At 30.1% G+C, this 13895-nt stretch overlaps 1 protein-coding gene across 3 annotated transcripts in view; it reads right to left on the bottom strand.

Moving 5' to 3' along the window:
- The window catches only part of LOC143223003 (zinc finger FYVE domain-containing protein 21-like), a 36081-nt gene extending 23131 nt beyond the window's left edge, over positions 1-12950 (bottom strand). Inside the window, exons 1-3 of one of the 3 annotated variants that reach the window (XM_076450341.1) lie at positions 12593-12950; positions 6985-7035; positions 3042-3210 (exon numbers count right to left, since the gene is read on the bottom strand). In XM_076450341.1, the coding sequence (XP_076306456.1) occupies positions 3042-3210; positions 6985-7035; positions 12593-12715 (343 nt within the window). In that variant the 5' untranslated portion in view covers positions 12716-12950. The remainder of the gene's footprint in view (positions 1-3041; positions 3211-6984; positions 7036-12592) is intronic. The other 2 variants (XM_076450340.1, XM_076450342.1) reach the window with 2 other exon arrangements.
- Positions 12951-13895: the final 945 nt, after the last annotated feature.

Consider the following 13895-nt stretch of genomic DNA (forward strand, 5'->3'; position numbering starts at 1 on the left):
AGAGCAAGATGCTAAGTAAACAAGCCAAAATTTATGACAGTCATACTGCACCACGACAGCCACAAAGTAGTGGGGTTAGTTTTCTATGTAACAATTACATTTAAAGAGTTCAGTGCATTTCTGAACACCACCCTAAATTTAGACAGACAATTCATATATAAAGGACTACTAAATATGCATGCATGTTGTCATATAAAATAATTATTAAAACATAACGTATATATTCCCGTCATTGAATACAAAAGTAGAAACAGATGAAAATGCAAGTACAATCTACAGAGGCTAATACTACTTATCCTAGGATTCAACTAGAAAAACAATCCAATATAAACATTTATTCTACTTTTCATCAAGTCTTAGTTTGTTTGAAAAAAAAAACAAAAAAAAACCTTCCCATACAAATATTTAATATTAATTTCACATTTGTAAGTATAGAAGGAAATGTCAAACCTAAAAACTGTCATCCAATTTTTTGAAAGGGAAACTTTAGCATGTTAATAAACAAGAGATTTTCTAATTTAGAGTTATTCAAACTGATAACTATCATGATAAAATGTTTGGTGTAAATATTTATTTTGTGAATGAATATTTTAACTGTTTAGTTTGTTGTTTTTTTTTTTTTTTTTTTTTATGAGAGAGTTAAAAGCACACAGTTGATGCAAGATGTATTTGCAACTCACTAATGTTAATAATATTGTGAGCAGAAATTTAGTAATCAACATATAAATAGTATGAGATAGCAGAGAGCAGCAGATGGAAAAAGACAATAGCAGAAGAGAGTGAAGTCCTGAGCAAAAAACATTCGGCATAATGCTAGTTGTGGTAGAAGTGATAGACTTAACAATTGGCATAGGCTTAGGGTTTAATGTTAGAGTAACAGCAGAAAAGAAGATAAAAAGAATAACTTATTTCCACAAAACATGGTTCTAAAGTAACTGAATCAGCTTGAGTATACTTTGACAAAAGGAACAGAGGATATATTGAAGAAGGAAAATCAAATGATTACTGAAGGAGTAGTATCAAACCGTGGTGACTTCCATCACACTTGAATTATACACAGGATACTGATGAGATGGAAATACAGAAAAGTAGTTTGACTTCTCAACTGAAGTTCTAAAATAATTGAATTGGCCTGAGTGGACATTTGACAAAGAAAATAACCATATAACATTTATGATATCCCTATGATCTCTACAGTGTAAAGAATTTGTTCTACATACATTTAACAGATTTGAATATATATCATTTTTAAAACAAGTACATGTTCATTTTTGAAATTATTGCCACAGACACTCATTGTAGAAGAGCACCAAGTCCAACAACAAAAATATAGTATATATATATTTATACTTAAAGACATAAAAGTAAAAAAAGTCTAATTGACAGTTGATGAATATAACCTTAACAACTGACAATACAGAGCAGTGTCCATGCCTGTTCTAATTCTGTGACACAGGTAACTTTAGCATATTAATGGACTCAGATTTTCAGATCTACAACTACAGAAAGGGAAACCATAATGCATGGAGTATTCACTATTTGTTGTTGTTTTTTTATTTATTTATTTATTTCTCTTTAGTACTAAGCCATACAATAGGCTACAACCTACCTCCTTTAAATCTTTATTAAAAAAAACAGACCTAACAAATTGAAATGACTGAGAAAACTGCTTGGGGCACCTTCTGAGCTGTCAATTGGTTATTCACATATACAATTACTTTAATATGACAAAGGATCATTTCCATGTTGTTTAAAAAATAAAAACATTTTGATTTTTTTTCAACTATTTCTAATAAAAATTCATTATCTATGTAGTTATTTGCACTCAGACTCAGAACAGTTCCACCTGCAAGATGATTTTCATAATCTCTGGCACATTCTGAATGAATATTAAAAGTTTTCTGAGGTTCTTCTTCTGGTCACATGCATAAAAGTTTATGTTTTTACTTTTTCTTTTTTAATTTATTTTATTGTCCTTACCAGTTCTTTATTGTTTATTATTCATTTTGACACACTTTAATGTGTAACAACAGATAACATAGTTATCAACAGAAAATTCACTTTAGCCTAGGGCAATATGTTGCACTCCGCTATCTTTATAACATTTGAGGTGCTAAATAGAAAAAACTTAAGTTATTATTAAATCTTAAATATGAATTATAAAATAACACATAATTGACTAACATATAAATGTAACACCCATATGCAGTTTAAATGTCTATAGAACTAACATGTACAAGGCCAATAAGAATAGTCAAGCTCCCAACAATTCATTAACCTTTATTTTAGACTTCCTGTAAAATTCATACATCACCTAACTTTCCTAGCCTCATTAGAACATGTAGCATAAGATACTCTCTTTTTATTGGTTATAAGCACATCATTAAAGTTCAAAATTTTGATTAGCTGTGCAGCACTACTTTGTAAGTGTATGTGTGGTTTATCTTGGACTGAAGAATTATTACAACAGTTTCCTGCATGACAAGTTCTTGGAATGTACTTGAATTACTGGTAAGCAACCTACATAAGCTGTATTTGAACATTTGGAGAAAATGCTTACATTACACTCATGGTTTCTTTCTTCTATACTAGTTGAGATTTGTAACTACAAGCAAATTACTTGACAACAAAAACTGCAGTTTTAAATAGTTGTGTTAGAGGTTGCTTTTTAAATAAATATAAAACTTTTAATTATAACATACTTGATAATAATAAATTCAAGTATATACATTGAAAGTAAAGTTATTTCATTAAATTTTGAATGTAATGCTATAATGTGTAAAAAAATTTAAAAATGACAAGTTATCATATGGTTAAAAAGTTGGACAAATTCAGTCATTCTAACAACAATTTTTCTAAACTAATAATATTTAACTAAAATAATCAGGCAGGCAATATGTGAAGGGGAAAAGATATCTAAGCTATTACACATAAATTTGGGTAAGACAAAATAATTGCAACAGTAATTTTTTTTACATGTTTTTTTTCAATGTATGTGTCTTATAGGCTTTAGTTTGAAAACTTGTTATACATACACTTACCATTCTGAAGAGTTTTTAAATGTTTCTCATAAAATTCATTTTCCTTCAGGGTCACTTCAGCACAAAAGGCACATAAACGAACTGGATCAACAAAGCACATCCGGGGAAGAGGCAGTTTTTTTCCACAACAATTGTCACAAAAGATTTGCCCACATCTGCGACAATGATGCTACACAGAACACAAAAAAGAAATATTCCACTTTAGAGTAATTTTAATATATTGGGTTGAGGAATAATTCGCGAGCGTTTTTTCAAGTTAAAAAAAATATTCATAAATGAAACGCTTTCGCAAAATATTTCATGTCATTTGGTAGATAATTTTTTGCTCTAATAGATGGTGTGTTTGATTTTCATATGTCTTTAATTTTTGCTTTCATTTTCAGCTCATTAAATGGAATGTCAAGTGGACAAAATCGAGCATTTTCGACACCATCTGCTTTTCGCATTTAATTTCTTGCAATTTCGTTTACAACAATGCATACTATATACCTAGGTATTACATGAAATAAAGTATCATAATAAATGTTTTGGGTGTAATGTGTTCATGCATTGAAGTATTGTATAGTCTTGCATGTAATGCTTGAACAAAATTATTTAAAAACGCTCACGAATTATTCCTCAACCTAATACAAAAACTCAACTTCTTGCAAAGATGCAAGTACTGCACTCAGTTTTCTTACAACAGACATTGTTTTATACAAACGTGCCTCCTCTACTTTAGGATTTCTTGAATAATGTTTTGAACTTCTACATGGAGTTCTAGGAGATTAATAAAGTTCAAAATACTGTGAAACAAAAAACAAACCACATGAGAAATAGAAGATGCACAGACAAGTATTTACTACAAGAATATAATGGATAAAAAACACCTGCTGTAGTGTATTTATAAGTTGAAATATACTTAAATTTCTGATCAAATTTTGTGATATTGTTTATGTATAATAAAACTTTGTTTTAGTAATGTAAACGTTTTTCAAGTAGTTAAAACATAGTGGATAATCTAACCCAATCTTTATATTGATAAATATTTTCACAATGCAGATCGTTTCATATGAAAGAATGAAGGGAAATGAGGGTGGAAAGAGAACCATCGTCATAGTTCTATTTTTCATCAAATACCCTCTAAAAGAATTGTAGATGGGCTTGACTGAGGAAGACAAGTGTGAAGTTTTTCTCTATAATTTTGTTTGTCATTTCCTATCAACATATTACAAAAATGGCAAATTGAAGTTTAGAGCAAAAATTATGAAATTTTGATCTGTTGCTCTTCTGTTACGTATTTTCAGTGATCTCACTCAAATGTGGTCAATTTAAATAAAGCTGAAAAGTTTTAACTACCTCTTGTACATGAAATTTATATTTACCTAGTTTTCTTTGATACACCTTTAATTTAGGTAAAATTAAAGTAAAAATGTTATTTCACAAACCTCTTCACAAAACCTATATTCTACAGCTATAATAAAACATATCTATGCAAGTCATGATATCAGTTGATCTAAGAATGGAAACAATCTGCAGGATGATAATTTTGTTGCATTAAATGGATGGATTAGGATCTGATAAACTTATTTTAATGCAGAACACAACTCCAGTGACATGGCTATTGTTTTGATGAAGGTCAATTTATCTATATTTGTGCAGCAAGTGTGCAAGCATGCCATCTGTGTTAGTAAATGAGTGCACATACTCCAGGACAGGCTGGTACTGACAGTCTTTTACATCATGGGATATATGATACAGTGGTTACATTTTACATGTATATTGAGAAGCAAAATACTGTGATGTATCAGCAATTCAAATAACCATTGCAACACTACTAGGTTCTACTACAAGGTTAATTATGGAAGGTAGTATGAAAAAAGAAAAGAAAGCCGAGAAGTCCAGTATGAAATTCTAACGTCAAAAAGGAAAAAATTTATCTACAGCCACTCTGTCATTATTCATTACTAATAATAGAAGATGTCTGGGGTCATAACACCCAAAAGTTTTGGGGATATTCTATACATTGGACATGATACTAATTTCAAACTAAGTTACAGTTATAGAAAGTCAAATTAGAAATAGATTAATATACAATGTCTCAAATCTTACTTTCTGCAACCAGTTGTGGAAAGGCAGTTCCCATTGGTATTTTGACATTAAAGGCAGCTAGTTATTAAACCTCATAACAGAAATAACCCAGCCTACATTTCTACATCACTATGATTTCCATCCTTTGGATCATATTTGAAAATTGCCCTTGCCTCTTCCTCTACCTTTATTTTTTACCCTAGTCTACTTTTCACCTGCTACTTTATGACATTATTTTGGGTTTCATTTTTTTATCTCTCTATTCTATTTTTCTTCTCTATCCTACTTATTGACTTTTGGTTCTACCATGTCGTCATTAAGCTCATTCTTACATGTACAAAAATATATATTCTTATAAAATAAATGCACCACATCCCATAACTGGCAGGTAGCTAGTGTGATATCTATTTCTATAAAGAAGAGACTTTGAAAAGACTTGCACAATTACAGGATAATCAACCTGGGTTCTGTTACTAGTAAATTAATGGAATCAACTGTCAGAGATAATTTGAAAAAGTATCTTGTAGATTGGTATTTCATTAAAAATTTTAAGATTTTGTAGACAGATGTGTTTTTGCCTTACTAATTTGTTGAAGTTTTTCATGTATCTAGATTTCAGAATGAATTTTATACTATTCCTGTAATCAGTTGATTAGTAACATTGTTAATTAAAATCTTATTAGATTAAGAGAAAAGAAAACTAAGAAAGATGAATTATAACTTGGCTTGAAGGCAGAATACAGTTGTGAAAAATGGGCACCATTCTGAATTATGAAAATGTGACTAGAAGTTATCATAAGAATTTGTCTCAAAACCTTTGTTGTTTATTATTTATATCAATAAATGTGAACAATAAGACTTCTAAATTGCTGTACAAGATTGACTCTTTGGAAGCCACTTACTTAATGAAGACAGAGATTGAGAACTTTACTAATAGAGCTAATCTGTGGAAAAAAAAAAGAGTTTCAACAAAATATATAAAGTAATGCATTATGGCTTTGGAAATACTTTATATTCAGAAGGAATAGTTGTTTTGTGAAGAGTTGAAAATATGAGTTTGATGACTGATAAAAGCCTCAAGCCTTCAATTGAAAGTTTGGAAGTGGTAAAAAGGGCAAACAGAGTTCTGGGAACTATTTACAGAACTTTTGATTTCAGAAGTAAGGAAGTTATCATCCTTTTATACAAAACTATAGTTAAGACAAAGTTTGATTATTATACTCAATTTTGGTTCCTTTATTAGGGAAGGCTATGGATTTGTTTGAAAGTTTCACAGACAGGCTACTAAAATTATGACTAGTTTAAAGTGTTGAAGCCAAAAATAGAGACTCAAAAATTACTCTGGAGAGTGATATTAGATGTTATCTGGTTCAGGTATTTACACTCAATGAGGACTTGGATTAACAAGGTTAGAGATAAAATCCCATATATTAAACTATTTAAAGGAAATAAATACAAGTTAACCTAGAGTAACTCAAATCCAGGATGATTATTATACAATTATTTTCCTCTGGCAGAAATTACAGCATGTGAAACAATTTGCCAGATAAGTAGTTCAAATTTCTAAATTTCTGTTGGATAATTTTGTGTGCTTCCATCATCTAGGGTTTTTTTCTTTATACTTGTGTATATAAAATTAGGCATCTCACCATTTTGGCCCTTGAAATAGTAAATGTTTAATTGATCAAAATATTTCAAGGGTGTGATCAATATTCATAGGTATATTAACACGTCACTTGAGACAAAGTATACACAAAAATAAAAACAACAAGTCATAAAAAGAGACTAAAACATAAAAACAATTAATTCATGTATTGATTCAATGAATTAATTTCTTTTATACATCATAAGAGATGAAATGGCATCAACTTACCCGTCGAGTTAGAAAATCAAACTTTGTTTTACATTTAATACAAGCTTGTTTCTGAAAAACACAAAAGAAATTAACAAAAAGTCTTATTAATAAAACATACAAGCAATAGCAAGGCAATAAATTTGATATTAATTGGTGAGAATACAATGAAAGTAAGTTTTGCTAAACAATTAACAAAAGAAAACGAGAATTTTTCATGATGCATTTCACACTAGACACACAATTAGCCCTTTATTTACAGAACTCTTGTGACTTCTTTCGAAATAACACCAGTTCAGAAAAGAATTGAGTCTATTTAAAAAAAAAAAAAGCAACAGAATATACACGAGTTTACATAAACCTTTTTACAAAGAAAACACTTGCCATCATTAGTTTTATTTTTTGTCCAAAATTGATCTTCCTAGAAACTAACAATTATGAGAACTTTAGGATACATTTTATAACTAGGTTAAAATTCAAAATCTTATCAGAAAAAAAAGTGGCCATTACATTTACAGCATTTATATATATAATTTATACAAAATTCCTTTAGTTTTTCATAACTAAAGTAACTTTGAAGTTCACTACAGTCATAATTTTAAGTGTCAATAGCAATTTCGTGTGTATATATATATGAAGGGTTATAAAAATAAATTATAACATTTATGAAATCATCATTGACATCTTACAATGTACATAAACTTGTACAACATTTATGTCAAAGAAAACATTTTTGAAAATAATCTAGTAAGTTTGATGCTACAATGAAAAGCAAAAGTATAATAAACAAGAGAGTACAGAATGACTTAAATTAATACACATTTTGTAATAAATGCAAACCAGTTGCTTTCTCTCAGCTGAAGTTGATATAAAATCACAGGTACAGTGAAGATTTAAAGGTACTCCAAGATAAGTTTTATAACTGATACCGTTCTTCCATGTTCCCTACTACAAGCAACTATTAATGTTTAATAAACCAATAATCCTGCACTACATCAACCTCTTGATCATATTGAATGCTAAATAAACATCTTTCTCAATAGTGCCAAATTGTTTCCTTACAGCATACCTTTGCAAATACAGCACCTTCATTATCACTCACCCAAAAGCAACTTTTATCTTTATCCAATTCTTGGTTCAAGGCTATTTGCCCAGCAACTCTTTATTAATTCAGAGATTAGCTACTTACAGAACAAACTGAATACTGATTAGTAACAATTTTATATTATTAAATAAAAATTAAATAATTTACAATGCTTTTGAGTTGCATTTATAAAAATTGGAGAATAGGTCAAGTATAGCAAAACATAAGAGGTTCCTTCAGTTGTAGTATCATAATTAGTCAAACTCATTAACAGAGAAAAAAAAAACACATTCTTAGCTATACAAGCCAGAAAATTTGGAGAAGTTGATCAAAAGGGATTATTTGTTTTATATTGACCTCCTTTTACATTTCAAAACTACTTAAAATATTATGTCTTACGTTCTACCAACTTAGCTATACGAGATAGCCATTTTTACCAGTAGTACTAGGCCTACTAATATAGCAATAGCAGATGCATTATCAGGAATAACAAACACTACATCTACAATTGATAAGAGCAAAATTACTAATATCACTTACACAGATATGCAAAATTCAGCTTTTTTTTTTTTTCTTTCTTTCTTTTTGTTTTAGATGTCACTGAATATATTAAGCAACAATGGTCACATCCAAGAGGAGTATTGTGTTCTGATAGGAAAATTTATTATATGGCTCTATTCTTAGCCATTTCATCAGGTAAAAATACTAAGAGCCTCTATGGCAATCTAGTCAGGCTTTCTGCACCTTTGATTAAACATACTTTCTTTATATTTCAATTTTCTTACATGAAAAAAAAACAAAAAAACATCAGTATACCCAGAAGTGTACTGCATGGCCAAACAACTTGCAGGACACACACTGTTATTAACAGAAGTAATAATTTAGCAACTTTCCACTTTCTAGATATCACACTGTAGCAACTGAAACTGGATCATTCCATGTTAAATCATCCAGCTAATTTTTTTTTAACAGGAGATCTAGCAGACTTTTAATTACAACAATTGCCGATTTACCAACTGATATGTTATAGGAAATTCAGCTTTGTATCATTAAGTCTTAGAGCTATGGCTTATTAAATAAACCAAATGTTTTTTTTACAATTTTGGGGTTTCAGGCAATTTTACAGCCTCACTATGAAAATCCTAAAAAGAGATAAATGTGGTTTGAGACCATTTTTGAATTCTGAGAGTTTAATTCAGTCAGTGTAGCAAATTTCAGCCTTCTACCACCAAAGTTGCCCGAAAATGAATTCGCCAAAAATAAATTACTTAAATTTTACAGGGCTGTAAATCAGAAACTATTAGAGAATATCAATCTAATCTTTGGCAATTTTTCATTATATGGGTAGATGAGCACATGTGAATTTTTTCAAGGCATTCTGAAGGGGTCACCTGGAAAAATTTCCAAAATCTGGATAATTTGACATGGAATGACCCAACTATCACATTTTCAGTAATTGTGTTCTATTGGACCCTTCCTTCGTATACCACATTCAAAGGCAATCTATTCAATATACAAGATATAAAATCTCCAATACTGACTGAATTTTTTCCATTTTTAATTTGCACCAAAAGTATAGAAAATTTATTTGACAGAAACATGCCAAACTTTTGATTTTTTTTTTAACTTTAGTACACAGGTCTTTACAACCTACAATTTAAATCTGGTCTAAATTTAATTAACAAACACCACTGATATTTCACTCAAATGAGTGTGCATGCCTACACAAAAAGTAACAAGAGCTATTGGTCTGAAAACTTTAATACAGCTTCACTTAAAAGTGAATTGTTGTTCATTATTCAAGTTAAAGATGGTGGATTTAGAACACCAAAACTATGGTGTAAAAGCATGTGCAGATATAGAAGTATCTACTAGGCCAAACGAACTAGGCTGACAGTTTCTAGCTGAAGTTTTCAAAAGAAAAAAAGTGGTTGACAGTTATTATTCATTAGTCATAGCCAACTTTTAAGCACAAATTTGTTAAATTTTATGAAATTCTCCATATTAAAGTGTGTGTAGCATCATGTAATATATTAGCATAACTGCTTGACAGGACTGTAGAGTGCATGTGGGTAATGACAAGAAACTGTTAATGTATCTTCCATGGCATTACTATAAAGGAAATTAATAACACTTGCTTTATACAGGAAAACTACTACCATATTTTAAAGAATCTGGTTGATTCTATAAAGCACAGGTTTGTTCCAAATAATAAGACTGCAATTCTAAAGCTAACTCCGATTATTATCCAGTGTCATTTTCTTACTTGCTTTGGTTTTTAAGCATGTATCAACAAAGAATTAGGATATATATACATATCCTGTGCAACTTAAAAGGAATGAAATAAACATTGGTAGCCAAATTGCAAGATACACTTTTAAGGTAAGAATTTTCCAAATATATTTATAGTTAACTTGACCACATTTTACTTTACCCACCATCATGCCTCAAGTTGAATAAAAATAGAATAGTCATCTGCTGAACTAAAGAATGAATAGTTGCTGTAATTTTTTTTTTTTAAATCAATGCCATAAGTGTAGCTACCAGTTTGAACATCAATATACATTTCATTCCTCAAGCTGCATGCTTACATTTTTTGGCAACATTTTTTGTCACATCTGAGGTGTCTTTTCATTAAATTTTTTTTATATACAAAATTAGTCCCAACTTTACTGATATTCATTAAATATTTTCATTTGATACTTTATTTTACACTTTTATAATCACTCACCAATTAAAGTTGTTAATTGTGAAAAACACTACGGAAATTGACAAACTTGGTGGGAACGTAGGGCATGTCATCTTAAAATGGCATCAGGTCATCCTAAGCAACAACAGTTTTGGTACCAATATTTTTGGTTGAGATCAATTCATATCTAATAAATGTACCATGTTTTTAATAAATTATGTGGTTTTATTTACATGAGCTGTCTCAGTATAAAAAAAAAAAAAAGTTGTTATTAATGGAGTCCAGGAAATAGTTATTATTCAACACTTATTACTAATGGAGTATCTTAAAGGTCTGTGCTTTAATCTTTGCTCTTTATTATTTAAATTAATAATGTTGTAAAGGGCATAATTACTAAAATGTACTAATAATATCAAAATATTGGACACTTAGAGCTGTACTGAGGATGTTAAGAGTGTTACTGAATGACTTGAATCAAATCAGTAAATTGTAAAAATACTAGCAAACAACCATTACAGTAAATGCAAAGGTGATGCTTTTGTTTTGTCATAATTTGAATTATATTCAACAATGATGAGAATTAACTCAATAGTACAACTGAAGACATTAATCTCAGCATTGTGGGGGACAAGCCATTCAAACTATCAAAGAAATATTCTGTTAACAGAACCGTAAGATAAGAGTATTTTGAAATGTATTTATAGCACATTAATTAAAAATAAAGTTAATAATTTCTTTTAAAAGATAAATGTTTAGTTTGACTTGAAATATTGTGTCCAGTTTTGGTCTATTTATAAGAAAAGAAAAGGACTTACTGGAAAGGTTTCAAAAGAGGGCTACTTAGATTATTCTAGAGATTGTTAGAACTGATTTTTGATTATTCAAGTTGCTTGTCAATGAATATATTATTATTACTTTTATTATCAAATGCAAAACTATACACATTTAAGACTCATCAACCAAGAGTATTAAAATGTAATTAATATAACAATAACATTAAAAGTGTTTTTTCAAAAAATTTGCAAGAATAACCATTTTATTTATATAACCATCTCATGAAAACAATCAATCAGTTTAAAGTAACCAGTTACTGAGCCCAATGATTAATCAGCAAATTCTACTAATCACTCAGCTCTATCTTATAAGCACATGTTACATATTTTTTACGGGAAGAAAAAGTAAAAAGTGAGTTTATTCAAACTGACAAGATTACTGGGGAGGATGCATTGATGTGATAAATGATTTCTTTGTGTTATGTAGTTAAAATTAGTAGAAAAAGATGACACAAAGTTTAGATTTGGAAAAAAAGACACCCTAGGCATCAATCAAGGTAGTTTTAGTTTTCTAACAGGTAGACTAGCTATAGAACAAGTTCCTATTGACAGCAACTTCAACAAGCAGGACCAGTATCTTACAGAATCTTACAAGAGAAATAAATATTTTAACAGAAAGTAGAGGGCTGGATGTTCAAAGACAACCTTGACTAAATGGTCCCTTACTATTTCAGTATCCATATCATATGTTGTAGTAACAGTTTTATTGAACTTTTATTAATTCATGAAAAGTATCTTCAGGTCATGAATTTTACGTTTTAGGTAGACATACAGAATATAATTAACAAGAAACAAACTCAAGAGTGGTTGAAGTACTTGAATTTCAAAACAAAGATTTTAAAACATGGGCCATTTAAATCAAAATATATTCTACAAACATAATTTTAAGTACTTAGATATTAAAACTGATGGCAAATTAAAATTACTAAAACAAGAACAAATAAATGTAACGTGAATTGATTTTCACAGTCGCAGGCTACATACTGCTAATAATTATACTATTATTCGAACTTTTAAACCTACTTCCTCATCAGGTATCCATGGTGGTTCTGATAGTTCAAAAGGGCTCCTCCTTGATTCGTCTATGCATACAACACGCAAGCCACTTTTAGATTTCACAAGATATTTCATAGCTGTTGAAGACATTTTCAAATTTTGCAAAATCAAAAGCAATTATGTTTAAGTACGTGTTGTTAAAATTATCAAAGCACCATAACCTACACGTATGATCAAACTATTTAACTTTAACAGAATACTCTTTAATGCTTCAAATACGCAAATATACCCCAGCTGAAACTAGTGACGTCATTGTACCACACAGTGTTGTAGGGGTGTTTCTTCTACGTCAATCTCACTAATATCTTCACTGAACTGAGGCTCTACAAGTTGCTATACGATCATTGTGAACATGTGAGCCTTTAAGCGGTAGTGAATGGCACCAGAGAAAACAGCAAATTACAACATTCAAGTAAATATGGCGTTTAGCGAGTTGCTACATCTATGTGAAGGGGATAAAAATGTAATAATTCGTGATGGCTGAAGAAGGTCGAAACGTTGTTCGCTCCTCTACATAAAAATATAAATAATAATAATAATAAATTATCAACCCAAACCAGCCGTTTTTAAATATACAGTGGTACCTCGGTTCTCGAACATAATCCGTTCCAGAAGGCTGTTTGAAAACCGAATCAATTTTTCCCACAAAAAATACTGTAACTTAAATTATAATATCTGTTACAGACCTCAAAAAATTACGAATTATGAAGCATTTTAAGCAAAAATATTGCTTATTTATACCTGTATAATAATACTTACATGCATAAAGTCAACCACAAAAACTATAAACACAATGAAAAAACAATAAATAAAAATTTAACTGCACTTCACCTGTGCTGAGGAGAGCTGATGGCGTAAATGAAAGGTGGTGAGGAACGTGGAGGGCAGGAGGGTTATTATTGTTTGGAAGGGGAGTCACCTTCCATAAAAACGTCAGGTAACTCTCCTTCTGTGGATCTTTCTCTTTTCTGTCTCTTTGCACCGCTACAACCTGCTTGAGACTCGCTGGACCTATTTCTCACTAAAAACTTGTCTAATGAGGTTTGTTTCTGCCTGCATTTTAAAATGTTTCTGAAGTAAGACACGACATTGTCATTGAAAAGATTTATGCTGCGGTTTGCTACAGCTTTGTCAGGGTGAAATTCTTCCACAAAACTTTGTAACTCTCCCCATTTTCCACACATTTCCTTGATTAGTGAACTAGGAATATCATTCCTTCCATCCTTTTCATCTGAAGACATTCCTCAGTTGCCTTTTGTTGCTGCTCCTT

Source organism: Tachypleus tridentatus, chromosome 8 (assembly GCF_004210375.1).
Source record: "Tachypleus tridentatus isolate NWPU-2018 chromosome 8, ASM421037v1, whole genome shotgun sequence".
In the NCBI taxonomy this organism is placed as follows: Eukaryota; Metazoa; Arthropoda; class Merostomata; order Xiphosura; family Limulidae; genus Tachypleus; species Tachypleus tridentatus.